The sequence below is a fragment of the Callionymus lyra genome, chromosome 16 (assembly GCF_982586985.1).
Source record: "Callionymus lyra chromosome 16, fCalLyr1.hap1.1, whole genome shotgun sequence".
Lineage (NCBI taxonomy): Eukaryota > Metazoa > Chordata > Actinopteri > Syngnathiformes > Callionymidae > Callionymus > Callionymus lyra.
This window is the reverse complement of record NC_141833.1, coordinates 9,769,454-9,796,900: the sequence shown is the minus strand read 5'-3', so window position 1 is coordinate 9,796,900 and position 27,447 is coordinate 9,769,454. Positions and strand designations below refer to the sequence as shown.

The window sequence follows — 27,447 nt, the reverse complement described above, 5'->3', positions numbered from 1 at the left end:
AGGCAGACCGTAAGTGAGCAGCAGGTCGGGCTTGTGTGTCGACTGTAAATCACTTTAAAGCCTTTTTATGACGGAGAGATGCTCACTATAGCTGCTGCTTATGTAGAGGAATGAGGTTTGTTTATTCATCTTCGTGCAACTGGACATCCAATCATAGAATGAATAAACAAACCTGTGTTATAGACGTTAAATTCTGGTGCTTCTTTTTCATTCATCAACTGGAATTACAATAAAATAGATCTTCAAACTAGTAGAAAAATGAGTTGTTAAGAAATAACTATTGTATCGTTTATACCGTTTATTCAGGTGTAGTAACTCAGATAAAAGACGTACATTTTGTAGTGTCGACATGGTAAGGAAAACTATATTATACTTTAATAAATTCCAGATGTGTATATAAATACACATCTCAAAATAATGTGGTATAAAAAAATATCACAATATTAATGTGTTTTCTCTGTAACTCATTACATAAATCATTAATTGTGGAGTAGTCGGTTCAGATCGTCTTTCAGATGTTTTATTCTAAACGTCTTTGATTAAATGTGATTTATATGTATTTAGTCAATGATTTGAGGATATTGAGGAAACTTCTTTTAATCAAATAGCAATAGAAAGTATTATAGTATTAACGTTGTGAAGTGATGGATTAATTCGAAGAAGAATAAAAGAATAATTTCACAGAAAAATGTTCCAAATTATAATTATGTAAAGTTTATACAAAAGTTCGCAGCTTTTCTGTTGCTGCTAATCTTCTCCGGACTATGCGTACGGAACCAAATCTTTAAAGCACACGACATAGAAAGCGAGGCTTAAGCAGAATGAAGTCCAAAATGTGTAAAATGAGAGACGTCTGAGCGCAAGCTTGAGAAAATCTTTCTCACAGAGTCGCTGGCTGTGAGGAAGAAAGGCTTGTGTGTTTTAGCGTCTTTATGTCTCCATCTGCCGCTCCGGACGCACAAAAGCAATACAGCGGACGACCAAAAAACCCCATATTGCTTTGTGCGGAAGCAACACTAACTACACAAAAATACATGGCAAACAGTGACCCGGTCAGAACATCCTGGTTCCGCACACACGGCTGTTGACGGAAAAGATGATCGGCTCAAGTCGGGGAGACACATGAATTCATGACTCCTTCTCATCCTCATCATGAATATTCCCAAAAAGGCTCTACCCTGATCTTTGGGAGAATCTTTTCTTTGGGTACAACTGAAGACCCCGTCCCTCATTCAGACCCCCTTAAATCCACCCATTCAGTGGCTACAGGCGCTGATCTCCACATGAAATGATACCCCTCTTTCTCCTCCACTCTGGCGCCTTTAAACACCCATATGCCAGGCAGCGAGGAGGCTGGGAAAGCCCATAATTGATCAGTAAGTCTCGGCTGAAACAAGTGTGACCAGGGTCAGCCCCCCACGACGAGAGAACCGGTTTGAGATACAAATTTATTAAAAGTGTCATGAAAATAAACTTGTTTTTAAATCACATGAAATTCCAGGAACTTCCCTTTACAAAATGGAATGTGGACAAATCTATCGTTTTTTTACAGCAGCGTAATTCATTTAGTCTGTGATCATCATCGGACGTGTGGTAGTTCAACATCATTAGAACGAACATTAAAATAAACATCAGTTCACAATATACAGAATATTAATGCAAATATTGAACATAATTCAAACGTTTACAGCTGATCTTGAAATGGCAAGAAAAGGAATGTTAAGTCAAAAAAAAGGAGAAGAAAAAGGAGATTTCATAGCCAGAAAGATGAAGTCGAGTTGGACTAGTAAGACAGTTATTATCTTATAATGATCACTTAAACTCGTATTGTGAATAAAAAAAGCAAAGATCATGTGTCAATGGCCAAAGTTAAACGGGGGGCGAGCTAACGCTGAGGGAAATTACAAGTTCTGTCGAACGAAAGGTCAACGAAAGGAACTTTTCTGACAAATATTAGTCTGAAAGTATTGGAGGCTTATTTTAACATTTCAGTGTAAACGAATCAGTAGTAATTCCTTCAATTGCCAGATTAACGTTTACAATTTTTCTACACGTGTAGTCGAAGCTTGTAATTGATGCGTTTACACACAGTTGCACTCTATAACCACTAGAGGGCTCTGTATCCATTCGAACACCTGCGTATCCCACTACAGCAAAGCCATTCCAGTAGTTACTCGACAAAAATATATGCACAAAAACTCACTTCAAAAAGGCACTTAATTAAAGGCAGCGTTAAAAATAATTTACATAATTCAATAAGTATTTGAACCACTTGTTGACTGTCGACATCGCGTCCCCAAGTCACCTTGAAGTGACGCGACACTGGCTGTGGCTGCGTTTATTTTATTATCTGAAGTTTTCAGGCAACATTATCAACCCTAAGATTGGTTTATTGAGGGATCACCTTACAGGACCACCCACAATTAGTATTGAGTTTAAGCGCTTTATTATTTTGTAATTTACAATTTACAAATGAACATTTGAAACCCTGCATAAGTAGAAAAAACAGTTTTGTACGAATACAATTGTTGTTATCGTCTTATCTAAGGCGCTGCAGAATTGCTGCTTTGGTGCTTGGTTCTGTTTTTCTATTGCTTATTTTGTGTGTTATCTTAATTTAACCTTTTATTCTGTACTGACAACACAAAAAAAAGTGTGTCAGCGCTTTGAGCCGACATGTCTCTAAACCTTACATCACATGACCAAAACATGCACACCTTATTGGTCAACGGCAGCTCTGCAATACATTGGTGAGAAATGGACGAAGAGGATAAAAAACAAAATGTATTTTTCTTAACGGATAAGATTCGATATCCATGCACCCGTTTAATGTGTAGACGTTGACCCCCCTTAATGTTAACATTACGTCAAAGAGCAAAACTTGTAAACTGAAGTCTATATTTAAAGATCTTGTTGACCACATAAGATGAGCTTGTTGGACGGATTTGGCCCACGGCCCTTGCATTTGATATGTTTCTTAACTTCTTTAATTAGTTTCATTCTTTATCGTTTGGTTTGTGTCTCAGTTTAAGTAAAGTATCATATTTCAAATTGAGTAAGAATGTGAACCTTAACCTTAAATCATCTTAAAGTCAAATGAAGGCAATAACCTGTTAATACAATGTGACTTTAAGCAAAGCTAAGGAAGCAGAAGTGAAAGCATTTGATAATGTTTGAGTTCATTGTAGCACCTTGGAAACAAATAAAAATGTTAAAACTGCCTCTCTCTTCCACAGGAAGAAGTTGTTAAAAGCCACCATTAACCTTTCAAAGAGATGAAATCATGTTTCACAGTGAAGTGTTTGTTTAAAAACTAGCAGCTGATGAAACCTAAGGTGTCTTCACCTCACGTCTACGGATGGATGTTCATTGGCTCAAACGCCCGACAGGTGTGGTGGCGTCTCAAGTCGCCTCAGTGGACGCTGGTCCATGGGGTTTCGTGTCAGAGGTCAACGGAGGTCTGAGACGGGTCGGCGTAGGTGACGGAGGAGGGAAGCGGCGGCCAGTCGGCGGCGTCCTGCAGCTTCAGGGCCAAGTGCATGTACTTGACCTTTGGTGGTTTGCGGCGGCGGCAGAACAACCAGGAGAGGCAGCGCGAGGCCCAGAGCTGATTGGCCGTCTGAAGATGTGAAGAGTGGGTTTAGTCATGTGACGCACAAGATGTTCATGCTCAGTTTTAGGAGATATATATATGTATATATATATATATATATACACACACACATTGATTAGCACTGCTCTCCACAAAGTGTGACAATACGTGTAAAACACACAAAAACACATAATACATATATATATTATATACAATTCTTCATTTAGTTTTTAAGATTTTTTCATTTGTTTTCTTTGCCCCTTAATCCCTTAATTATTGTTAATGATTAATGTTTTTTAAGAATGCTTCTACTGTTGCAGTGCATCATGAAACACGACTACTAGCAAAGAAGGTCGAAAGGTAGATGAGTTTCTTTATAATTAAAAAATATATATTTTTAATTAATTGTCTTATAAGTGTTTGGATGCAGAAACCCAATTTTATCTCAAACTCAAAGTGAAAAAAAAGAAGCTTTTATCCATTTTTTTTATTGAAATGTTCCTTTTTTATTCAGGCAAACTTTAAAAAATATATTTTCTACTGAAAACGGTTTTGAAGTCATTCCTTTTATTGAAGTGAAAAAGGTTTTAAAGTTTTAAAGAGAATATATTTTGATTCCGTCAACCATTTTTAAATGTAAAAAGTACCATGCTAGCATCACAGGAAGGCTAAATATCTACATGAAGGAAGAATCATCAAAGAGTGAAAAGCTTGCAAACCTGCAGGGCGTTAGTGGAGGAGGCGACGGGGGTCCCATTTACCCCCTGACTGTCTTTGAAAACTAGTCTCCACAAGATGATGTCAAGGATCAAAAGCTAGAGGTTTGATCAGCAACGACAGAATCAGCCGACCACAGTCAGGAAATGTGCAACAGTTTCATCAACAACTGATTGAGTGGGTCAAGGTTTGATTAGAAAGCTATTGAGGATAAAAACAAATCATGAGAAGGTTTGGGTTCATCTTACCTCCACTAGAAAACAAATGATGGCGTTTATCAGAATGATGACGACCAGTGTGATCCGCCAGTCGTGAGGGACGCACACGATCTGAGGAGAGGAACAGTAGGTTAACAGTAGGTTAGCGGACCAAACAATGGATCTTGTAGCAACTTGACGGAGATTCACCTCCAGGAAGTTGTCGACGGCAGTGAAAGGATTCAGCATGATGAGCAGGAGGAAGGCGTACAGGCCGAGGCAGGACAGCATGAACGGCCCTACAGGACACGAAGGATGCAACACAAGTCAAGACAAAACTTAATATGCAGATCTTTAGCCTGGTAAACACATACAATTAACCCCAATGTTAAACAACAACACCTATCAAGAATGTAATCTTAAATATAATCACTTTCTGACTCATGAATGTACAGAATACTGTCTAGGTTTTGGGTGGTCCTATCGCGAAAGTGTAAGGTGATACTGTAGCTTCAGAAAAGTCTGCTTCTCCGCAGTGACCTTTGAGAAGTTACTGTTCATTTAAATGTTAATGTTGAATCTGTCAACAAGGTCAAAATCTATTTACAGCAGAAGGATCGTCCAATGATGGTTAAAATATTGGCTTAACAACGGATTGAGTATAACATTGAGCTAAAGCTGAAAACTTTCACCTTCTTCATCGTAAGTTTTTGGGGTACAGTGGTACCTCACACTATACTGGTCCACCTTCCGCTGTCTTGTGGACTTTTGCACAAGCCATATTTTCCTATTTTGTATCAAGCTGTAGTCAAGAATGTCAAAACTTCTTGTCTCCGACCGTTAACAGTTACAATTAGTGATTCATTTAAACTACAGATACATTTCAACACATACACAGAAGTTATTGGAGGCACTAACTGCCACACCCACCTTACTTATGGTGCCAATAAAACAGTGAACTCCCATGATGCTTTTCTAAATGGGGCTTCATCTAGTGATGCCTAATTACAAGCTACAACAATGCGTTTAAATCAAACGTCCATGTTGCCATGTCAAAAGGGACATCTGATTAGTCGGCTGGGCGGCAGAGCATTATGGGAGCTGTTCACCTCACTGTTACTGAGAGGTTTGTTGAGAGCGATGGCACCTCATACAGTGATGAGTTTGCAATCTGAATTAAATGTTGTTAATTTAAAACAAGCGCAAAAGGAATGGTTACTATTTTGTGGATTTATTTTAATGCATGAGGGTTTAAGGCCATATACCTTGGAAAATAGAGGGACCCTGTATACAGTATTAAGAATGTTACCACACAATGTTAATTTTAAGTTTCTAAAACAACGTCAAATTATATACTTTTGAAGCTCAACAATAACCAATATTTAGGCTTCTTTAATTTCTTCAGCTGCAGTGCATTATGGGACTTATGTAGCAGTGGAAGAGGCGGAAACGTACAGTTTTTGTAACTGGGTTGTCTGAAGGGCTTTCCTTTGGAGAAGACGATGGCCACGGCCAGATACTGGAAGGACGAGACGTAGAAGAGCGTGGTGTTCTCGTAGTTCTTGATGTTTTTGTGGTTGACGGGTGAAGTTATATTCGGGCTGCTGCTCTGGAGGGAGGCGGACACGTTACAGGCACTGCAGGAGAGAGAGAGAGGAGGCTGGAGTCATGATTTTACTTTGAATAAAATTGGTGGATATGAGTTTCCACTCACTCTGACTGAGGCGTCCAAACCTCATACCAGCTCTGCTGCTTCACCAGAAGGAAGGACGCCACCTGGAAGGCCAGGCAGGTGAGTATCTGGGTCAGAACCGAGCAGAGCAGCTGCCCAGAGATGAGACTGGACGGAGGGCGACTGGGCACAAGCTTCTTCCATGCTGGGTTCAGACTCACTGAAGGTGAAAAGCGTTGAGTTGAAGAAACAACAGAGGAAATGGATCTTCTCCACTCACTTGTGAAGGCGATGATCAGGATGATGGCGATGTCAATGAAGAGGAACTGAAAGTCTCCCAAGTTGCTGAGGATCTACAAGAAAAGGACCAGGAGTCACGACAACAGCACTGAAAGTGGCATATTATAAAAAACTGATTTACAGAGTAGAGGAGCGTGACGCTGAGGTACTGGATGATGCTGTACAGAGCCATGAACTTGAAGACACAGAACGATGTGATGAGAGCAGCACGACCCTCCCTGCAGAAGATTTAAAAACATTCAGTGAAACAATTTAAAAGGCTAGGCTTAGTGAAGGCTCATTGATCGACTCCATCGAATTATTATTAATTAAATAAAACATATTTAATAATGTCCTGCTAAGAAAAAAATCACAACCAACACTACAGGTCCCACAATGCACTCCAGCAGTTGATGGAATAGCCTGATGGGAAAATGCTTAAGGAAGAAAAATAAGCTCTCTTGGTCTATCGTATATAAATGGATATTTACATGGTAATAAAGTAATTATTAGTCATAATTGAAGAATTTTGGAGGTAAGATATGCTGACAAGCTACAGTATAATCAATCCAGATGCTGATTAATTAAACTAAAGTTATTTTTATCATAATTAATAACAGAAAAACAAGCATTTAACCTTAGTTACAGTATAGAAAATAGTAAGTAAGACTTGAAGGAGTCAGTAGATCATCAAACACAGAGGGAGAGGAAGATCGTTCCAAAGCTTAGGAGCAACAGTCTGGAAGGATTTCTCTCCTCTGGTCAGGTAGTGTGTGTGTGGAAACATCAGTAGATTCTGATCCACAGACCTCAGAGCCCGAGCTGGGGTGTAAGGCTGGATCAGATCACTGATGTAAGGAGGAGTCTGAACATGAATAGATCTGAAAGTAAGAACCAGAATTTTTAAATTGTTCCTGAAAGAAACTAGCAGCCAGTGAAGAGTTTTAAGGATCGGAGAAATGCGAGTTCTTCTACTAGAGCAGGTCAGAATTCTCGCTGCAGAGTTTTGTATTAACTGCAGGCGAGACACCAAAAAAATAGAATCTTTTAAATCCATTATTTATATCCTGATACATTTTTTTTGGTAGACATTTTGATATTGCATAATAAAAGTTGAAAATGACAACATTATGTGATTTTTGAAATCTTCGAAGCAATTTTGAAATTGAAACAGCATAAAATATGTAGCAAGTAATAACCTTTTTAATGATTCATGTATCAAGTATTTTTCTGATTGAACAGATTTGGTCTCAATGTCAAGTCAGCACACAATAAAAAATAGGATATTTTACATAGAACAATATTAATAAATACATTTGAAAAAAATGTGCAAAATATACAATGAAATAATATATAAAATAAATATATAAATAAATAAAAAATAACTTACAATAAATATGTAAAACCATTTGAACAGTTATTATTGAACGTGAACAAAGGGAAATATTCTCCATCACTGGCTGAGGTACCTGATGAGGTTGGGAACACATGAGATGTTGGAGACTGAGGAGGTAAAAGGAGAAGCAACTGAGGCCTCCAGCTCAGACAGAGAAATACCGCTGTGAGCTCTCTTCAGCGCCTGAGTGAGGAGAGAAAATATACAAATAAAATAACATCTCAGACTATTTCTAAATTTCAACTAATCTCTGAGTCTAGTAAACTTACTCCACAGTCATTTGCACCATCACCGCACATCCCCACGATGTAACTAGCAGTTGGAAAAAAAGGTTGAAAAATAAAAATGAGAACTTCAAATTTTGTTTAAATTAATATATCAATTGAACTTTTAATGATCTTACTCGATGTTTTGAAGAGACTCCACCAATTGAGTCTTCTGGTCTGGAGACATTCTGGCGAATATGGTCGCACTTAAGAGAAGCTGCAACGCCCCCAGGTGGAGAAGCATAGTATTACACCAACAATCCATCAAGAAAGACTAGTTATAGTCAAGATTTAGATCTTCACACCTTTGGGACCAGATGAGGGAAGTGCTCAGTAATAACAGCGAAGGATCGACCGCTCACGGCGAAATGGTAGCTTTGGTCAGTCTGTGTGATCTGATGGTCAAACTCGCCGTCCTCGAAGTTAATCTGGACGGTCTGAGGATTTTATCATGATCAGAAGTCATAATTAGTTTTTTCTGTTCAACTTTACAAACTTAAATAGAAATGTATACAGAAATAGAGGAACATCTTACCTCAGAATCCTTCACATCCTCAGTATAATTCCATGTGACACTCGCAGGACTGTCTTCCTTTGCCGGAGCAGCGTCTGCGATTATGACCGTCTCGTGAGGAAGAACCATCCCACAGTCTCGAGCCACCGATATCGCCGTCAACATGTTATCACCTGAAAAGAAAGCACGCGATCCGAGGAAGAATTAGCACAGATCTGACAATAACGAATGGATTTATTCTACCTGTGACCATCAGAGTCCGAATCTTAGCTTGTCGAAGATCTACCAGAACGTCTGCCGTCTCTTTTTTTATCTTGTTCTGCATGACCATCAAGCCCAGGAACTCCATGTTGTTCTCTATGACATCTCTGAAATACAAGTAGATTCACAAATAAGTACAATAACATCAATTATTATTTTGAGTAATAATCAGGTATATTTATAAAACAAAGTTTTCTTTTTAAATATGTTTCAATATTTAATTAATTTAAAATATGCTTGATTATTAAAATCTTAAATCAAATAGAAAACAAAAAATAAACAACTAATACAGTCGGAAATAGTAGAGTTTAGCATATATAAAATTAGTTTTGGTAACTAATATATAGACATATTGCAAGTATTATGAGAAATACATTTCAAGTAGTTGCAATTAAGGAGCAGAATCCTATACACAAAGTTTTATTACACAACAAATATTGTTCTAACACATTCTGCTCTTGAGCAAGAGGGAGTCGCACCTGCTCAGACTCTGGACTTTGTGCCAAGAGAGTTTAGACTCCAGCTGGCGATGAGCCAAAGCTATGACCCGGAAACCCTGCTTGGTGTAAGTCTCCAGAATCTCTGTGAAATCCTGCGGGACTGCAAGAGTCAAAGTAAAGATTGTAAAGTGAGTAAGGAACCCTACAAACTGACATCGATGTGGATTAAAATCAGGAACAATGAGAGGTTCTGACCCGTCTGTGGGGCACAGAGACCGGCCACCACCTCTGGTGCCCCTTTCAAGTAGGCGTCCATGTGCTTCTCCCCCAATTTCCTGACCACGACACTCATCCTCTGCAGCGTGGAGGAGAATGGGAACTGGCGCACTATTCCGATCTCGAAGGACTAAAGAAGAGAGAAAAATCTTGTGAATTTAAAAATAATAAAGAATAAATAACAAGAAACGTATACTTACTGATAATGCCGACAGCTCCTGCTCAAAAAAAAAAGAATGAGGTAAGACACACAAAATAAACATTTAAACATGTGATAAGACTAGGGGTGTGTTTTGGCAAGAATGTGGCGATACGATACTTTAAGTACTATCGCAATACTATAGAAACAAGTTTACTTTATATTTGAAGTATTGGTCGGGAACTTGACTTTTGAAAAAGTCGTAACATCTTAAGACGTTTCTATTTGTTCAGGCTTTTCCTTGATTTTCTGGAACTCCTGTTGTCTCATCAGTTTTATCTTGACCTTTAAAATATATACTTTATTGAATATTGTTTTGATTGTTTAAGCGCTTTGTGACCCTGGTCTGGAAAAGCGCTATACAAATAAAAATTACTTACTTACTTACTATGTTATTTTGGTTTTTAAACCCAAATATTTCCAAACACCAGCTTTAAAAGCTGCTGGAGCTGACTGTATCCTCTCGTCCACGGTATTCAAAGGGATCTTCCTAGTTCCTCTAGCTACGCAGGATGCTACAAATGCTGCCAACTAGCACAAAATTAAACAAACAATGAATATTTGAATGCTAACTTTAAATGACAAAAAATTTTGATATAACACAGACTTTTTTGAAATATTAACTATAAAAGAATTACGATAAAAATAATTTGAAAAGCCAGAAAGATATTTACCCAGAGTACTTCCTGTCTGTGTAGCATGTTAGCCTTTAAGCTTCGGCTACAAACAAACGTAAAACATAGACTTGTTTAAGTTTTTTCCAAAACAATTCCTCTTGTCAAGGTATGACACCAAGAAGACATTTCAGACGAGAACAAGTATTTGGATGTTTTCTTGTGCGTCATTTTGGCAGAAGAAAACTGACAATTGTTAAAGTAGACTTGTATTTTTGCCTAGAACTCTACAAATGAACAGATTACTCTGAAAATAATTAAAGCCCTTAGTCGACATGAGGGTGAGTAGAAAATAAGGGAATTATCCCTTGAGGTGTATTAACATTTTCTTACTGTCCTACAAGAGACAAATGACAAACAAAAAGATAAAGATTCCTGCTACATGATGTCATGAAGTAGCATCATCAACATTTGACAGGAAGTCCTCCTTCGATTTACTCTTGAGGACATGTTTGTTTCTATTAAAAAAAACATTTTAGTCAAAGACAATCTCAGTATAGGTAGTAACACACTTAAGATGCAACAACAGAAACATATCGTTCACCAGATTCTCGGTGTGTGGGTCGTTCTGATTGGCCTCCGGGAGGATGTGTCTGGGAGGACGCACAACAGTGGGCATGATGGGATTGTGAAGCGCCGTCTCTTCTTCAGTGGCCTCCTCCAGGACCTGAACATGAACGTATCAATTAGTGTTCAAATGTGCCCGTCTATTTACTCTGAGCCACTTTCTCTTTGTAACAGAGGGATTTTAGAAATGACGCTGGTCTCCATGGTAGCAGACTTTAACCATATTAGCCAAGAAGAGCAGAGGCGCTGCCAAGTCAACAAGCAGCCTGCTGCATAATTCATGGACCGACTGATCCATGTGGGTCAAAGGTCAGCGATCGCAACACGGTATAAAAAAAAGTGTTAGAATGTTACTGACCCAGCCTGTGGCGTTGAACATCTTCAGGTCTAAAGGATCTCCTGACAGTTCTCCCTGGATTTTGGTGAGGGAATGACAGGAGGCCATGCCTGCCACGAATCTGCTCTTCACCAGATTCTCGTTTGCTGCCTCAGTCTCAGGACGACAAAAGCTGCCATGAAGACACAACCAGACTTATTAAAGTACATCAGTGCCATCAGAATACCTGTGAAACATGGAACTTGTTTATTTGTATTGAAAGCCATCATTGGCTAAAAGTTTGATCAAGTAGCTTGGTATTATTTTGGTATTGTATTTTTTGGATTATTGGAAAAAGAATATCAAACTTTGTGTGTATAAAAAATGTTTCTATTGAATTAAAAATATTTTTCTTTAAAAGAAAAAAAGAATATTAAAGTTTAAAACATTATTAATTTGGAAAATCTTTCATTTAATCATTAAAAATAATATCATTTCAACATTTTCCAAGTTTCAACATTTGAAATAATCATTAATATTGTGATGATACTGACATACTTCAGAGGTATACATTTAAAAAAAGTCTCTTTGATTTATATTCACATTATACACAGTCGTGTTCTCTATAGAAGAATTAAAAAGTCATCATTACCTGCCAGCTTCTGCTCTCTGAATCCCCCACAGGTCCAGACCGTCCTCAGTTAAAGTCCCTGTCTAAAGGGGAAAACAGAATCATAACATTTTCTTTCAGAACACAGTGATTTAAAAGCGAGTCAACTGGACTGTGTAGGGTTCTAGGAAGACATTTCACCTCTCACTTAAGGAGTTTCTTCAATTCGAATTGACTCGCTTTCGAACCACTTGGATAACTAAGAACCTTCACGGTCATAAAATCACCCATTGAGCCATCATTCCTTGGCATCTTCTTATTAATATGTATTTCCCCTTTTCTTCCATTCATTCAAACAGGAAACAGCCTATAACAGCTGCACAAACTTGACACAGAGTTCCATTACCTTGTCAAAGCAGACGACGTTGAGTTGGCCGCACATGTTGATCCTCTGAGGACTGATGCAGAAGATGCCCACTTTCTTCAAGCGCTGCTGCGCGTACACGATGCCGGCCGTCATGGCTGCAGGGAGGGCCGGCGGCACGGTGATGGTGATGATGTCAAGAGACTCTATGATGATGGTTTTAGCCGGAACCTGGTTGAGAGCGAGACACAGACATGACCCTCTTGTTTCTATAGTAATGTTAGCGATCGTTACCTTGCTCATGATACTGAGGACGATGGTGTAAATGAAACCAATCCCTGCCACGCCCACCAGACACAGCAGGAACAGATAGGCGTCACGGTAAAGCTTAAAGTCGGTAGGTTTTGGGTAGAGAATGGAGCGCACGAGCTGGCCCTTTTCTGTGCTGAATCCTGCAACGAAAGAAACCATTAATAAAAAAACAGCGTTAATAGTCTTTAAGAGTAAGGAGTCTTTTTTCATTTTCTTACCAGTTCTCACCACAACAGCCTTGACCAGTTCGCCAGCATAGAAGCGGGTCTGGATCACCTGCGTGCCACAGAACAGTGTGTGTCTCTTGTGCTCCTCCATGTTGTATATCTGCACCGAGTCTTCTCCAGCACTGGGTAGACTGGTCTTAGTGACCGGAACACTTTCACCTGTGGTCATAACACACACAGAATGTTAAAAACCTTTTGATAGGAATTATTTTTATTATTTGATTTAAAAAAAACAATAAAACTTATTGCCACAAAATACCAGATATGGTGCAATTATACACTGCTCAAAAAGTTTTTGTCGCTTTTGAATACTGGTGGTGCTTTCACTCTAGTGGTAGCATGAGACGGAGTCTTGAACCCACGCAAGTGGCTTAGGTAGTGCAGCTCATCCAGAATGCATGAATGCGTCCTGCACTCTTCACAGATTCACATTGAGAACATGAGTCTGGAGACACCATGGAGAACGTTCTGCTTCCTGCAAGATCCTCCAGCACGACCGGTTTGGCAGTGGTGTGGGGTGGCATTTCTTTGGTGACACCCCTGACTGCCATTAGGTGCTAATATGAGATCCTCAGACCCCTTGTGAGACCATATGCTGATGCGGTTGGCCCTGGGTCCTGATGCAAGACTATGTTAGACCTTATGTGGCTGGATTGTGTCAACAGTTCCTCCAAGGTGAAGGCATCGATGCTGTGGACTCGCCATTATTGCCAATGCTGCAAACACACTATTTTTTTGTGGTTGCAGTTAAGAAGAATGAAAATACTTAGATTTTACTTTGTACTTTCATGACTCGTTTAACTCTAAATATTACTTTCAGGCTCTTGTTTTAGGATTTGCTTTTACATTATACTCAAAGAAGAAAATATTACATAAAATACAATAAAATCATATTAGGCTATTTACATATATATATATATTTTTTGTTCCTATTACATGTAGGCTATTCTCTCCTTTATTTTTGCTCAATGGTACCTCATGATGGTCATATAATATAAGAGGCATTTATTGTCCCATTATGATTCCAATTTTCAGGCAATTATGTGAAAGAAAACCAATCAAACTTAATCAATAATAAATGTAATAATTTCCATTTTAATTAATTATGATAATTCAAGCAGTTTGATGTTAAGCTGACAGAAGACAACGTCTCGATTCTCTTTCTGATTCGACATTTTAAATCTTTTAAAAAGTGTCAAAAATGAAAATAAAAACGATGCAACATTCGGAGCAAAGTAAATATCTTTTGAGAAGACATTAAAATGTGTGCTTATTTAAAAAGCAATCTCATGGAAAATGACTAGGAATATAGGAGCACTCGCCCGTCAGCATGCTCTCGTTGACTATGCAGGTTCCACAGATCAGTGCAGCGTCACAGGGCATGATCAGGCCGTTCGCCGGGATGACGATGACATCACCAGGCACCAGCTCCGTCGACATGGCTTGTTCAAAATCTACGACCAACATAAATAGCAGGAGATCATTTCAAATAAAAATGTAAATAAAAAATTAATATTAAATTAAAAAATATTAAAAGAGTTTTGCCTTTGTCTCCCCGGCAGACCGACACCTGCACGATGCTGTGTGTGGCCACCATGTCGTGAAGCATCACATATTGCTGGAGGAAAATAGAAGGAAGCGTCGTCAACACCTGAAGCTTCCGTCTGACCTGCAACACTCACCTTCTTAATGGTGTAGAGTGACGTCACTATAGAGATGGCCGACATGAGAACTATAGCCGAGGCGTAGTAGTAATAGTCCTCGAAACTCCACAGGATCACACTGAAGAGCTGGAATATGTAGAACGGATTCAGCACCTGATGGAAGGAAGACAACAAGCGTGGGTCGTATCAGATGAAAGAAGGTAAGAACTCGACATATTTACCTCTTTTATAAGGAGCTTGAATAACGATGGAACTCTGACTGCGATCTCATTCTCGCCGAAGAACAAGCGTCTGTGTGCACGGATACAAAGAGATTTAGAAACAACGGATCATCATCAGGGAGGGAGTCAAACACGCACCTGAAGTCCTGGACCGTCTTGAAGAGTCCAGCACTGTGATCCGAGTGAAGGGTTGCACACGTAGCCTTCAAATCCTCCAAGCCTCTAGAAAGGTCACACGTTTATTTTCCCTTGATTTTGCAGCATGTATGTTAAATTATGCACAAATACATATTATTACTCCTTATATGAACATGTTTATACATTTAACCTGGAATTTAATTCAATGTGATGATACTACGGCACATTATCTCATCTTTATTTACCATCAAATGTGACTCAAGTCAATACGTTTAAGTAAATATTATTAATACTGATCTGAAGACTGAAGAACTGAAGACAAACATTAAAGTTTTAAGATGTTTAAGCACATTTTAATGCTTAAACATCTTTCATATTTATAAATAATCCAGCTACTGGCTCTTTATTGCAGCTAGCCAGATTAGCCATGCTAGCTGGATAGCTACTTAGCAGCTAGCAACGTTAGCTGGTTAGCTTGCAAACTTTATTATTTGCTTCAAATAACTGTATTGTGAATTTTAAATGCCTCAAGTAGTTTTCTTTAATCCTAAGAGCTTAAAGCCCATTTATTTAACGTGTAGTTTAGGAATCTTACTTATGTATTTCAAAGGTTTGTGCTACGTCGTTCCAGTAGTAGCTTGTGCTGTGGAGAGTGAAGTGCCGAATCTAAAAAGGAAGAAAATGGTTAGAAAAAAAAGATATTAGAAAGTTTTAATTATTCAATTTGAATTACCTTAAGAGTCTGGTTGAATTTTTTATGTGCAGACGTTATATCCGCGTCTCCATTTTGTATCTGTGGCGCCGTTTTCACGTCAGCTCTGTCGAACGGAGTTGGACCCGGAGCCAACATCACCACAACCTTAGTCCGGAACCATCGCTTGAACTCATCCTGCAACACAGTCCTCACAAAGTTGTATTAATTTATTCAATCCTCAAGCCTTACGTTTAAGATCAGGAAGAAATATTTATTCTCTTTCCTATAAATAAAAGACATTATGTAAATAAAAAAAACTGCTGATACTGGCAATTATCTGAGTGAGTTAACACGTAAAAAGGGCTCAAAGTCTTCCACGATGTGGGCGTGTGATCAATAACTTCCAGGTATGCCAATAAATCCTTAATGAGTAACAACATTTGGGCCAATACACAATACACGCCCACATGTTTATTTATGTCATTAAATTTTAGTGCAGAAGTAACTGGAAATCACTTTATCATTGTGTACAACAGGCTGTCCGGAAAGATTCAGATCCCATTATGTGTTTTCACCTTTTAAAAGCATTATTATTGTTTTTGATTGTTAAAGCGCTTTGTGACCCTGGTCTAGAAAGGCGCTTTACAAATAACTATTACTTATTTACTTACCAGGATCAAGAAATTTTGACCCTCAAAAATCCCTCACTTGAAGATATTGAATGGTTGAATTAAACGCTTTACATATTGTTACATTGAATTCTTAAAAAATGAAATAATAATTTGAATATTCAAAGGTTGAATTCATTTCTATTGAATAATTTCATTTTTGAATTAATTAATTTTAATTGTAATATTTTGTAAATTATAATAATAATTTTTACACATACAGTTTGACATTTTAATTTTAATAAAACAATTTATTTATTCATTTTATTCACTATTTTTTCAAATTGACAGCCTTCTAAATTCAGTATTTAATTCCAAGTACAATATATAAAGAGGGTATAAAAGTGCCACCAAACAATACCAAAAAGAGTACCGAGCTACTTGAACTTTCTGCCAATCATGCTACGATCACGTGACAACATAGAACCGCTGGTGCGTCAATTTAGGTTCTTTCCTGAGGAAGTGTCTCACATTCATCTGTGGTTCCTGCTTTTAAAGGATTTAAACAGTAATCATATTCTTAGATCATCCCGTAAGAGCGTGTTTGCCAACATTATATTGAATTTAAAGCAAAACATTTAGTACATATTGAATTTAATAGGCAATGAATAAAAACTATATTGAATTTTGAAAATGCATTTTAAAAGGATCAGAATAAGAATTTCAAACTAAATCTTTAAAGCAAAATGTAATTTAGTTTGATAATATCAGAATTATTGAATTCAATTATTAAATAAAAACCAATTCAACCTTCCAATATAGAAACTATTACATTTGATTATTAAAAGAAAAATAAAGTAGGAATTAAAAATAATTAAACCATTATGTGATGGCACTGATATACATCCTTACATCTCATTTAAAGTGATTTTATATGCTTTGAGTTAAAAATAATCGGGCGTGAGTTTGTCAACATGTGGAAAAACACAGTAATCAATAGCAAGTTAAATGCAGAACTGTAGAATGTAGCATTGGGAAAGCTTAACGATGATGTCATGAACCAGACATGACCCTTGGAACTTTGGAACCAGTTTGACACCAATTCTATTCACCATTAGTCAAGCACCCTTTTTAGCACCAAAAAACATTGTTTCGTAATCCTAAAAGGCTGATTGAGTTTGTTTAACAACGTTGTGAAGCATCGACATTAACGGAAATAGTTACATCAACAAAGAAAACCGTTAAGTTTAAAGTAAATATAGAAATATAATGGGGCAGAAATAATAACAACGATTCTTCTATCGGCTGAATATCAATCTCTTTAAAGACTGTATGATTGCAGTAGAAAATAATGTATGACTTGATCAAAAATCAAAGAAAATAACCTAAATAAAGGAAGAAAAAGGCACATGAAAACTGTGATAAGGTATTAATCGTGAGTGGAACTGAAGTAAAACCGTTAACAGAGGCTGCCACAGTGAAGTGCCAAGAATTACCAGCAGACACTTTTAAAGCCAAAAATGCTGCACGGTTGCCAGAGCACTGAGAGGCAATTGGCAAGGTTGTTTTCTAAAGCCAGATAACTAGCTTTTTCACAAAGATTTAACATAATAAAACTTTTGATTAACCAATATTTCTCATTTCATTCTTTTAAATAATTAAATGATTTAAAAAAAATAACATCTTAAGAAGGGAAACCATCATTTATACCAGTGTTTGTTCACTCCTGATACAGTAGAAGAACCAGTTGGACTGACCGTGCTGCGCAGAAGAACAGTGTGGGCCTCCTTCAGTGAGGTTCTGCTGCAGGTTCCTTTCACGCCCCACTCGGGAAGCCAGTAGAGCAGCAGGAGAAGGAGACCCCCGGAGCAGACGACACCCACGCCCACCAGGATCCTCTTCCACAGACATGGACGGTATCCCCAAACCTCCTACAGAGACAACGTTTAGAATTGGGGATCTGCACAGATGAACCGACAAACTCCATCATTTAGTTAACAATTATTGTTTAGAAGTTGCAAGTTAAGAGTTGTTTTAATTCTTTTGCAGCATCATGGAGAGGGTGAGGTGGGTGATCTCTGGTTTTAACAGATCATGGATGACAATTATTGGACAAAAAATACAAATAAATGTATCTTTCTTACTAGAAATGCACTCACAGAGCCAACAATAGTCAAAACACATTTATAATGCAACACCTGAACCCAAAAAAACACAAGTCAACAAATCAGTTTTACCACTTACTACTGTAGGGAAGTCAATATTTGAGTTTAGAAGAAGAATAAATACCATCATCAACTGTCATCATGACAATAAAAAAAAAAGAGATATAATAATTTCTCAGTTCATCATTTAGATATAGTATTTTTTGATATGAAAGGCCGATGCCTTTTCGAAACGCATAACAAAACACATTTGTAAACTTTATAAGCATTTATAGGTTGTAAAGATGACACTGAGGGACTCCTGAGGGATCAATAAAGTTGTACCTTACCTAACCTTACTGTGACGGTTTAATATCATGTATGTCGACTTAGAAGTTTTATGAAGTTTTATTTAAGTAAACACTGTTTCATTGTCATTACAAATACTGAATTCAGTTCATTTGAACATTTATTTTTTTTATAAATTGTAATTACTAATTGCTTTTTAATAAGAAACAACACTGAATTTGGTTAATTTCAGCATATTTCCAGGATGTAATATTAAGTAATTTGTAACTACACCGTAATTACAAAGCAGCATTCCCGAATGATACTTTATAAAGCTTATCATAAGTTGCCAAACATGACTATAAACCACCATAATTATAAAGCCGTATCAAAGTGATATCATGTGCTTGTATTGCATTATAAACAAGACCTTCATAGAAGGTGTGGTTAAATATTGTTATTGCAGAGGTTATTATGATTGAGCCGGTGACATTGAATAAGACCAGAACTATGAAACAACATTAGACTACATTGTTCATTTAAAAATACTTGTTTTTTTAGATAAGGGTTTTTATTTCTTTTTAGCCTTCAGACTGAGTTACAACACAACTGTTTTAATCAATATTAAGTTTGAGGGTTTGATACAGTATTTGACTTCGACCTTCAATAACTTTCCTCATGTTTTTATGGTTTTTACTAAATTTGTAAAGATTTATTAGGTAAATTACAAAACTATATTGTGCTCAACATGTTTTTTAAACTAACCAGAGCACTTAGAAAAAAATAATTAAAGTAATTTTCCTTTTAAAGTAAATTCAATACTGAAGAGTTTTCTATTCATTTTTGTTTCTTTGTTGAGGTTTAAATTTCCCCATGGGAATCAATGAACACTTATCTAAAACATTACAAACAGATCACACCCCAGTCATTACAAAGTTCACCTCTGGGTTGAAAAGAATGTTTGGTTTTATTTAAATAAAAACACTTACCATCTCATCCTCCAGGCCTTGGTTGAGGATCTTGCCCTCATCGTTCTTCATCTTGTCACAATCCCATCAACTGCAAGTAGAAGAAGAAAAAACCTGAGAATCAGATCCACAAAAAGACGGTCGTGGTGCGTCTTGACCGAAGCATTAACATGGACGTCAAATCCACGCGCCTACAGTATGTGTGAAGATCGTCTCCGGGGATTTCTCGCGACAACAAAAACTGGACACACTCTCAACATAAACAGCGGCGTCTTACAAGTTCTTATCCGGGAAGAAAATCATCAACCAAGAGAAAACTGTTGCAACCCAGATCTTAGTCAATGGCACGACGGATTGGTTTTTATGACTTTCAAAGCAAAAGACGGGTCAAGAAATGTTAATAATTGATTTGTAACTCTCATCTCTCACATGTTTCCATATTACAAGCCTATCAATCATGAATGCAACCGGATATTTTTATTTTGCTGCATCGGAATGTATGCGAGTTACAACTCAATTCGATGTTGAAATAGAGAAGAATATATGTAGTTAAACCTTAAAAAAAACATTTTTATTTAATTATTATTTTTTATTTGTCCACACGGACAATAAAAAAGTCGGCACTTTGGACAAGAATTCTATGAATGCTAACAAATTAGCAGCAGAAAAGAGGCTAGATCACCAACGGATCACATGTTAGTTTGAAGCATATACTGTATGAAGGCAGTTTATACGTAACATTTTTATCTAAAGTGATTTATGAGGGCGGCATTTAGTGCCAATGACTTATCTCAGAGATAACTGTTGGTTTTCCAAGCAGGGCTGAAACAATGAATGGAAAAACGTCATTAATTTTCCTCCTTATTGGGGTGGCAGGGAGACTGAGCCTGTCCCAGCTGATTAGGGCGAGAGGCGCCCTGAACAAGTCGCCATGTATAATAGATTAAAATATGTCTTTGAATTGAATGTTTTTGTTCTGTGGGAGGAAACCGGAGTGCCCGTTGAGAACATACAAGGCACAGGTGTGCACAGGTTCTGGTAACCTTTTCCGAAAAACTATGGAAGCAATGAGACGTGTCATACCTCCTCCAAGGAAACTTCCAAAAACTTTATAAAAATACAATATCAATGGCGTTTTTTGTGTTGTTTTTTTTAAATGTGTCGCCTTAGAGCAAAAAGCAAGTTCCCAGTTAAAAATATGATTGTTAAAGATATGTAATTACAACAATTGTATGTTAATTATAACAAGTTTTGATGGTATATTGGGTTTAAAATGTTACAAAATAAATATAGTGCAGCTTTGTTGTAGACTCGTTGTGCAACTTTGTAGTTTACATATTTTTTTTAAAAAGTTTTATGAGTGCTGTGCACCACATAAAATCAGTTAAAGGTCAATAAGTAATACCAGCTTGACCATAAAGCTTGATTTTTGATCAAATGAAAGGATTTTAAGTGCACCTTACAATTACAATAATTACAATAATTTAGTACATGTTTGAAGTAGGTCCACAAAAATAACTTCTCTTTTTTTTGTCTTATAACTACTGGAAGGGCTTTGCATTAATGGTATTAGGAGGTGTATAAATTGATACAGAAACCTGTAGTAAGAAGGTAAGTAGGTAGGTAGTGATTATATATATATATATACGAGGCCGTTACAAGCCCACGTCTAGGAAAGAAAATAGTAAACGTTGACAATACTAGTGTAAAGTCATTTAAAATCAACAGCAAAGTCACATGGAAGTTAGTTTACTTAGAAATGTAATTGTATGTTGCTATTACATTATTATTATTATGCTGTTATTACAAAGACAGATTTGGAATCTTCTGCAAACTCTGGTCTCAAAATGAGTAACTTAAAGACCCTAGAAGTGAAGACGAAACCTTCCAAACTCTAAATCAGAACACCACAAAAATCTAATCGCAGACAGGCAAATGTCTAACAAGGCAAGGATGACATACATTGACATTGACAACTTAATCCTGTCACTCCTTGACATAAGTAATGACTTTAAATCATCAAGACATCTTAAAAAAAATAGGAGTGTATTATTTTAAACCGGGTTAAACTGAATCAAAGTTATTTTAGATGTCAGAGCAATGATGCAAGACTAACGTTTTTTGGCAGATGTGTTGCATTTCTATGGGTTTTCTCCATACTCCTGTATAGTTGTTGTTTTTTTGCATATTTAAAACGAATTTCTTTACAGTCATGGGCTTAAAACAGTTGTAACATTATTTATTGTAAGTTTTATCGACACGTTTTTTTCTGTAGCATTTCATATAAAACATTTAAAAAATAGTGGTTACTATGCAAGTTTGCTCGAGCATATACACAACTATAAACACATGATTATTAACAAATATAGAAGTTAAAGTCTCCAGAAAATCAACTTTTTCTATTGGTTTTACGCAACATGTAGTTAGACTGGATTATAAGGAGTCGAACACAGTGGAATTCATGACCAATATAACGGAAACTACTTTTTAAATACTTTCTAATGCTCTTTAAAGTGTATTAAAGCATCAGATGGTTTCCAAACACTTGAAACTTGATCCGCCACATCCACAGTGGCTCGAGATGAACTTCTCCAGAGCCGAGGATGTAGAAGTGAGAGCAGAAGAAAAAAAAAAAACACGTTGCACAAACTTTTTCTTACCCACACGTCGCAGCTCGATCCGCGGGAGAGTCTCCTCTGTGCGCGTGTGGCGGGAGCAGAGCCTGCGGGGCCGCGCGTGTGTGTGTGTGTGTGTGTGTGTGTGAGCACAGACACCAGCGTGCGTGTGTGTGAGCACAGACACGCCGCCTCTCATCGGACCCGCCGCTCAGTTCCGACCGTCCCAAACCGGTCCACACAGGAGGAAGTTGTAAGTCAAACCGGATGTGAGGTCATCGGGGGGACACTCACTCACTCACTCACTCCACAGCTCACTCGGCGCATTGTCGACCCGCGTGTTGCTACTGCAGCTGCGCGGTGGAGCTCCAACTTTTACTTTCCCCATTTCAACTTCTTTTTTTTTGTGAAAAAGCGATGAAATTAGGATTAAAAATTGGCTCTTCAAGCGAGATTAACGTGTAGTTTTGTAATCCGTAACAATGTCGGTCCATTTGATGGAAAAATATAACTATAGTTTCAAACGTTTAATATTAATAATGTTTAGACTATTACAAATACATATGTTCTTAACTTCTTTCACTCAAACCCTTGCAAGATGAATTTTCAGAATTTTCTGGGTTCGGGGGCAGGAGTCGAGTGAAAGTATCTGGATGTTCTGTTCTATGTTAGTCTTTGTTTGTTTTTTATGTTCTTTATCTTTAGACTTAGATTGTGTTATCTTGTTCTTTCTCTTTATGTTCTTGTTCATATTTTATTTTGATTTATTTTTTAATGAAAAATTGCTGTATTTTCTGTGGCTATTGGATAAAAAAAATTTCAATAAAGTTTTACCTTACCTTAGATCTTAAGCAATTGAGTATTTGTTACTATGTTATGTTCCTCTCCCTCTGTGTTTGATGGATCTACCGACTCTTTCAAGAAACATCTTATGACATTTTTATTTGTGCAGGATTTTCCTTGATTCTCTGGAACTCCTGTGTCGTTTCTCGATGTTATCTTGAGCTTTTAAGTTTATATTTTATTAAGTATTGTTTTGATTGTTTAAGCGTTTGTGGCCCTGGTCTGGAAAAGCGCTATATAAATACACAAATCACTTACCCATACTTACTTACTGATCAATCATTCAAAGATAAATATTAAACTTATGAATGCTTTCTCAAAATCTGTCAACTTTATTTTTTCTCTTAAACACCTTCCATGGTAGTGTCTTCTTTGACCTCATGTTTAATAACTTTTGGCAAATTCATAATATTGTTTTTTTAACAAAATGAACACTAGACACAGAAACACATTCAAAACATACCAAAATGTTGTTCTAAAAAATACATTTATCTTCAGATGATGACTTTTATATTTGGCAAACAATCGGGATTTCTCTTCTCCATCTTTCACTTTTGGAGTCTTTGGTCCTGGAAGGAAAACATAAATTTCACTTATACATATACAGTGTAGATGGAGGCAGAACTTATTCAGCATATTATAATATATTATATCTAAATTTAAAAAAAATTAAATAAAATATATAAAATCAAGTAGGACAAACTCCTGCTGCTGTCACAGAAAACAAAAATAAAATCCCATTATTAAATTATTATTTAAAGGCATTTTTAAGAATGGACCAAAGATTACATTTAAAGCATTTTCCCTTGTTTTTCTAAAGATTAATACATCAAGGCTTCAGGCTGTGTGTGCTTAAGAGTGAAACAACTGAAGGTTAAAATGTTACGACTACATAATGTCAACTTTGCGGATAGTCCTCTTGCTTTTCTCGTTTTAACTGTGTTAGTTTGATACTATTTCTTACAAACTTTGTTCCCAAGGCCAAAAAGTACAAGTCAGGGGTGTTATTTGGACTTCTAGCTGTTGCTCGGAAACCAGAAGGTTCCTGGGAGGTGTTTTGGCAGCATTAAAGAGGCCAGAAACGACCTCAGAACCTTTTCAAAACAACAGTTTAATTCATGTAAAGATCCTGACTGATGCTGCTTGACAACACACCTGGTAAAACAGCTTCAGCAAACACAACGACACAAGTTCAAACAGTGCGCTTCAGCATTACCCCATTTTTTTTGCCTTTTCCCGGTCGTCACTCGGTCTGGTCGGCTTTAGGACCAGCAAGAGCGGCCGTTGAGTCTTTTGTGTTGGCCCGCCCTTTTGCAAAAGCAATCGACACTTTTTGCCCGTCGATCTCACAGTCCTCCATCTCCTTTTTAGACAATTTGCAGAGTTCTTCACTCTCAAACTTCACAAATCCATACCTGAGAAAGTGAAATGAGACCCTAAGTTAGATCGAGATCAATCACACACCTGTGGCGTGACTTACCGTTTGCCCAGGGTGATTTTGGCACTGACTGAAAAGTTGAATACTTTTTTTAAAGTCTCTATAGTCGTCTTCTCACTGAGGCCGGATACGAAGAGTGTCTTTTGAGAAACTGAAACATGGATTGATACATCAGATTAAGAGTCAACCGACAAGATGTTCTGCATCAGAGGATATGAATGTCGTGAGGAATGTTATGTTCAGGCTCTTTTCATTTTCTTACAATTATATTTCGTTTAACCTCTAATGAAGGTGCATTAAGAATATCTCAATCATTCAATGTAACACCCATAAAGCTGCTAATTGTCTAAATAAACATTCTTTACAAAGGCAGTTATTTCACAAAATGTTGCAAATTCAAACTTCGAGTTTAACTACAACAAATGACACCAAATCGTAAAGAGATTCAAATACAGCCAAACAAGATGTTTAACATTATTATTGTAGGGACAGAAGTGCATATCTTTTATAACTAGCAATGAGGAAGATTGAAAACAGTGAGTTTGGCTCCCCTCAGTGTCAGAATAAAGTCACTACTAACACCAGCAACATAAAAGTAAGTAAGTCATTTATATTTGTGGAGCACTTTTCCAGACCAGGGTCACAAAGCGCTTAAACAATCAAAACAATACCCAATAAAATATATGCTTAAAGGGTCAAGACAACACCGAGACCAATACAGGAGTCTCCGAAAATAAAGGAAAAGCCTGAACAAATAAAAATGTCTGGAGATGTTTCTTGAAGGAGTCAGTAGATCATCAAACACAGAGGAAGATCGTTCCAAAGCTTAGGAGCAACAGCCTGGAAGGATTTCTCTCCTCTGGTCCGGAAGCATGTGCAGGTGTTATGTGATCCCCAAAAGCTTCTTTTAACCAACATACTGTAGTTTATCATTTTTCACATTACATCATAAATGAAGTTCCCTGAAGTCATAAGTAAAAGTTTTGATCACAAGATTTTGGACATACAGTCATCACCAGCCTTCATGAGAAAAAAGGAAATAAGAAAAAAGAACAATGAGTCATGTTCCATGTAAAGAATCGTTGACCCCTTCAGAGTAGAACAGGGTGTTGAGAATTCCTGGGCTATAATCAAACGCGTTGTTCATGCTGAAGGATAAGAGTACACCAGGTTGGATGCAGTTCGAGAGGCAGTCTTATCAGCAGCCAAATAGGTTTAACCGACTCAGGAGAGGATTGATGAAGATGGTTGAAGAGCAGGTAAGACATGTAAAAGATAGTTGGGTGGATGAGACTGAGTTTTTAGATGATTCTTGTTTTTGTGTTCTTGGTAATCAAACTTAACCTGAATGTTATTTTTCAATATCTGTGTCATCTTATTTTGATTTTGGTTTTGAATATATTTTTGTCAAAATATTTGTGTTACAAGCTTGGTACCTAATAATACTTCACAGACAATGGCAACAAATTGTAGTTATTACATTTGTTAATGGACTATGAAGCTTTTATTGGAAATTATGTCAGCAGGTACATGACTTAAAAAAACTATCTTTTAAAGTTCACAAAAGAATCGAGTATAATGTATATTATAATTTAAACTACCAAGAATTATATTACATATTTTTAACCAAAATATTATCCAAAAAGTGGTTACGTTTATTTAACTTAACATGTCTTATGTTGTTAAGGTAATTCTAAGTGTGTGAGGGTAATATTTTTTTTATTTACCATTTTTTTCCTCCGCCACCACCTCCACAGTCTTCACTTTTGCCTTTGCGATCTTCATCGGTTTATCCAGAATCGTCTCACCGTCTAATGTCAAGGCTTTCGTCAAATCCATTTCTGAGGCGAGGTCCACAAACGCATGTTTCCTTGAACATCAAAACATTGCCTCGGATCAGAACAAGTCCAATGGAATCTTAACGTACAAAACACTTACCTGGCGCGATCCAGTCTGATGTCTTGCACCAGAAGACTTTTTTTCATCAAGTGATTTGCCAAAGAATCCTTTACCATTTCATACGTGTTGTGATGGTTTAAGTTGCCAATGTACAAACAAAAACCTACAAAAAAGAGGCAACATATTAAAATTGAACTAGGCTGTTAATTTCATTGCAATAGTGTCGTTGTAATACCATCATTGATCACTTTGGTTTTCTTGATAGGGACAGTTTCCACGTTGGATGGTTCCTTTCGTTTACGGTTCCCTGAAACAGAACGAATATATATTCAGTTACACTTGCACAACTGAGGAAAGCACGTTCTGTGTACTTGAAGAACCGTTATTCAGATATATTTTTTTAATATATTAGTTTTTTTAATTGTGCAAAACGTTTTTTAAATGTTGCATTTACGGTTTTGCCATTTTCCTTATACATCTTACATGAAATACTGTTTACAACAGCGACTTTATTTTTGTATTATTGAAGGATTTTTAAACACGTCATTGTTTCTATCCTTGCTCAGTACAGGCTAACAGAAACCTAATACGGACGAATATATACTTTTAAAATGCAAGTAAACGTTACTTTTTTTCTTGGTTTGGACGTCTTTGACTTCGATCGGTGTTTCCTTGGTGATGTCCTCTGTGGCGATGTCGTCCGTCATGATGTCTTCTTAAGAGATCAACGTCAGTCTGCAACAGTACAATATGAATTTATATGCGAATCGCTTTTTTTAAATAGATAAAACGTGTATTAATAGCGTGTTTACTTAAATCTTTAACACGTGCAAACATACATTTAAGGTTACAGATAAATCAGGTCGCAGCCATTTAAGGTTAGCTAAAGAAAAACGTCGATGCTCAAGTAAAACTATACCTTAATATGTTACAAACGTGTATATTCGTCACCAGGTCACACACGTGGAAAGCTAAGAACGCAATACGCTACCGGAAGTTCCTGGCGCAGTGCGCATGCGCCCCAGGAGTCTCAGCTACGGGTGCCGAT

General features: G+C 37.1%; 2 protein-coding genes across 2 annotated transcripts; both read right to left on the bottom strand.

Annotated features, from left to right (window-relative positions):
• Nucleotides 1-1,479: 1,479 nt before the first annotated feature.
• On the bottom strand, nucleotides 1,480-22,391 carry LOC148063589 (polyamine-transporting ATPase 13A3-like). Its single transcript, XM_087811015.1, has 33 exons — nucleotides 22,265-22,391; nucleotides 19,626-19,695; nucleotides 17,962-18,135; nucleotides 15,636-15,791; nucleotides 15,498-15,568; nucleotides 14,903-14,986; nucleotides 14,765-14,834; nucleotides 14,562-14,696; nucleotides 14,425-14,497; nucleotides 14,202-14,333; nucleotides 12,871-13,038; nucleotides 12,635-12,792; nucleotides 12,383-12,571; nucleotides 12,019-12,080; nucleotides 11,409-11,559; nucleotides 11,028-11,150; nucleotides 9,811-9,828; nucleotides 9,590-9,740; nucleotides 9,374-9,494; nucleotides 8,877-9,001; nucleotides 8,655-8,806; nucleotides 8,425-8,556; nucleotides 8,257-8,336; nucleotides 8,123-8,165; nucleotides 7,927-8,036; nucleotides 6,600-6,696; nucleotides 6,459-6,531; nucleotides 6,221-6,398; nucleotides 5,962-6,143; nucleotides 4,717-4,805; nucleotides 4,558-4,638; nucleotides 4,312-4,407; nucleotides 1,480-3,619 (listed from the first exon to the last, which is right to left on the bottom strand). Exons 2-33 carry the CDS (start codon nucleotides 19,674-19,676, stop codon nucleotides 3,443-3,445), a joined length of 3,702 nt encoding a protein of 1,233 aa, XP_087667141.1. The 5' UTR covers nucleotides 19,677-19,695; nucleotides 22,265-22,391; the 3' UTR covers nucleotides 1,480-3,442.
• A 750-nt stretch (nucleotides 22,392-23,141) lies between these two features.
• LOC148063588 (nucleolin-like) lies at nucleotides 23,142-27,400 on the bottom strand. Its single transcript, XM_087811083.1, has 8 exons — nucleotides 27,319-27,400; nucleotides 27,028-27,134; nucleotides 26,635-26,706; nucleotides 26,439-26,562; nucleotides 26,228-26,370; nucleotides 24,543-24,651; nucleotides 24,279-24,477; nucleotides 23,142-23,631 (listed from the first exon to the last, which is right to left on the bottom strand). Exons 2-7 carry the CDS (start codon nucleotides 27,104-27,106, stop codon nucleotides 24,306-24,308), a joined length of 699 nt encoding a protein of 232 aa, XP_087667209.1. The 5' UTR covers nucleotides 27,107-27,134; nucleotides 27,319-27,400; the 3' UTR covers nucleotides 23,142-23,631; nucleotides 24,279-24,305.
• Nucleotides 27,401-27,447: the final 47 nt, after the last annotated feature.

Excerpts from the sequence above, each read along its gene's own strand:
- LOC148063589 (XM_087811015.1), bottom strand. The coding sequence starts at position 19,676 with ATGAAGAACGATGAGGGCAAGATCCTCAACCAAGGCCTGGAGGATGAG. Across the intron at positions 13,039-14,201 it reads CAACGAGAGCATGCTGACGG|GTGAAAGTGTTCCGGTCACT; the intron begins GCGAGTGCTCCT and ends TTATGACCACAG. Across the intron at positions 6,697-7,926 it reads TGTGTTCCCAACCTCATCAG|GGAGGGTCGTGCTGCTCTCA; the intron begins GTACCTCAGCCA and ends AATCTTCTGCAG.
- LOC148063588 (XM_087811083.1), bottom strand. The coding sequence starts at position 27,106 with ATGACGGACGACATCGCCACAGAGGACATCACCAAGGAAACACCGATC. Across the intron at positions 26,563-26,634 it reads AACCAAAGTGATCAATGATG|GTTTTTGTTTGTACATTGGC; the intron begins GTATTACAACGA and ends TCTTTTTTGTAG. Across the intron at positions 24,478-24,542 it reads AAAATCACCCTGGGCAAACG|GTATGGATTTGTGAAGTTTG; the intron begins GTAAGTCACGCC and ends TCACTTTCTCAG.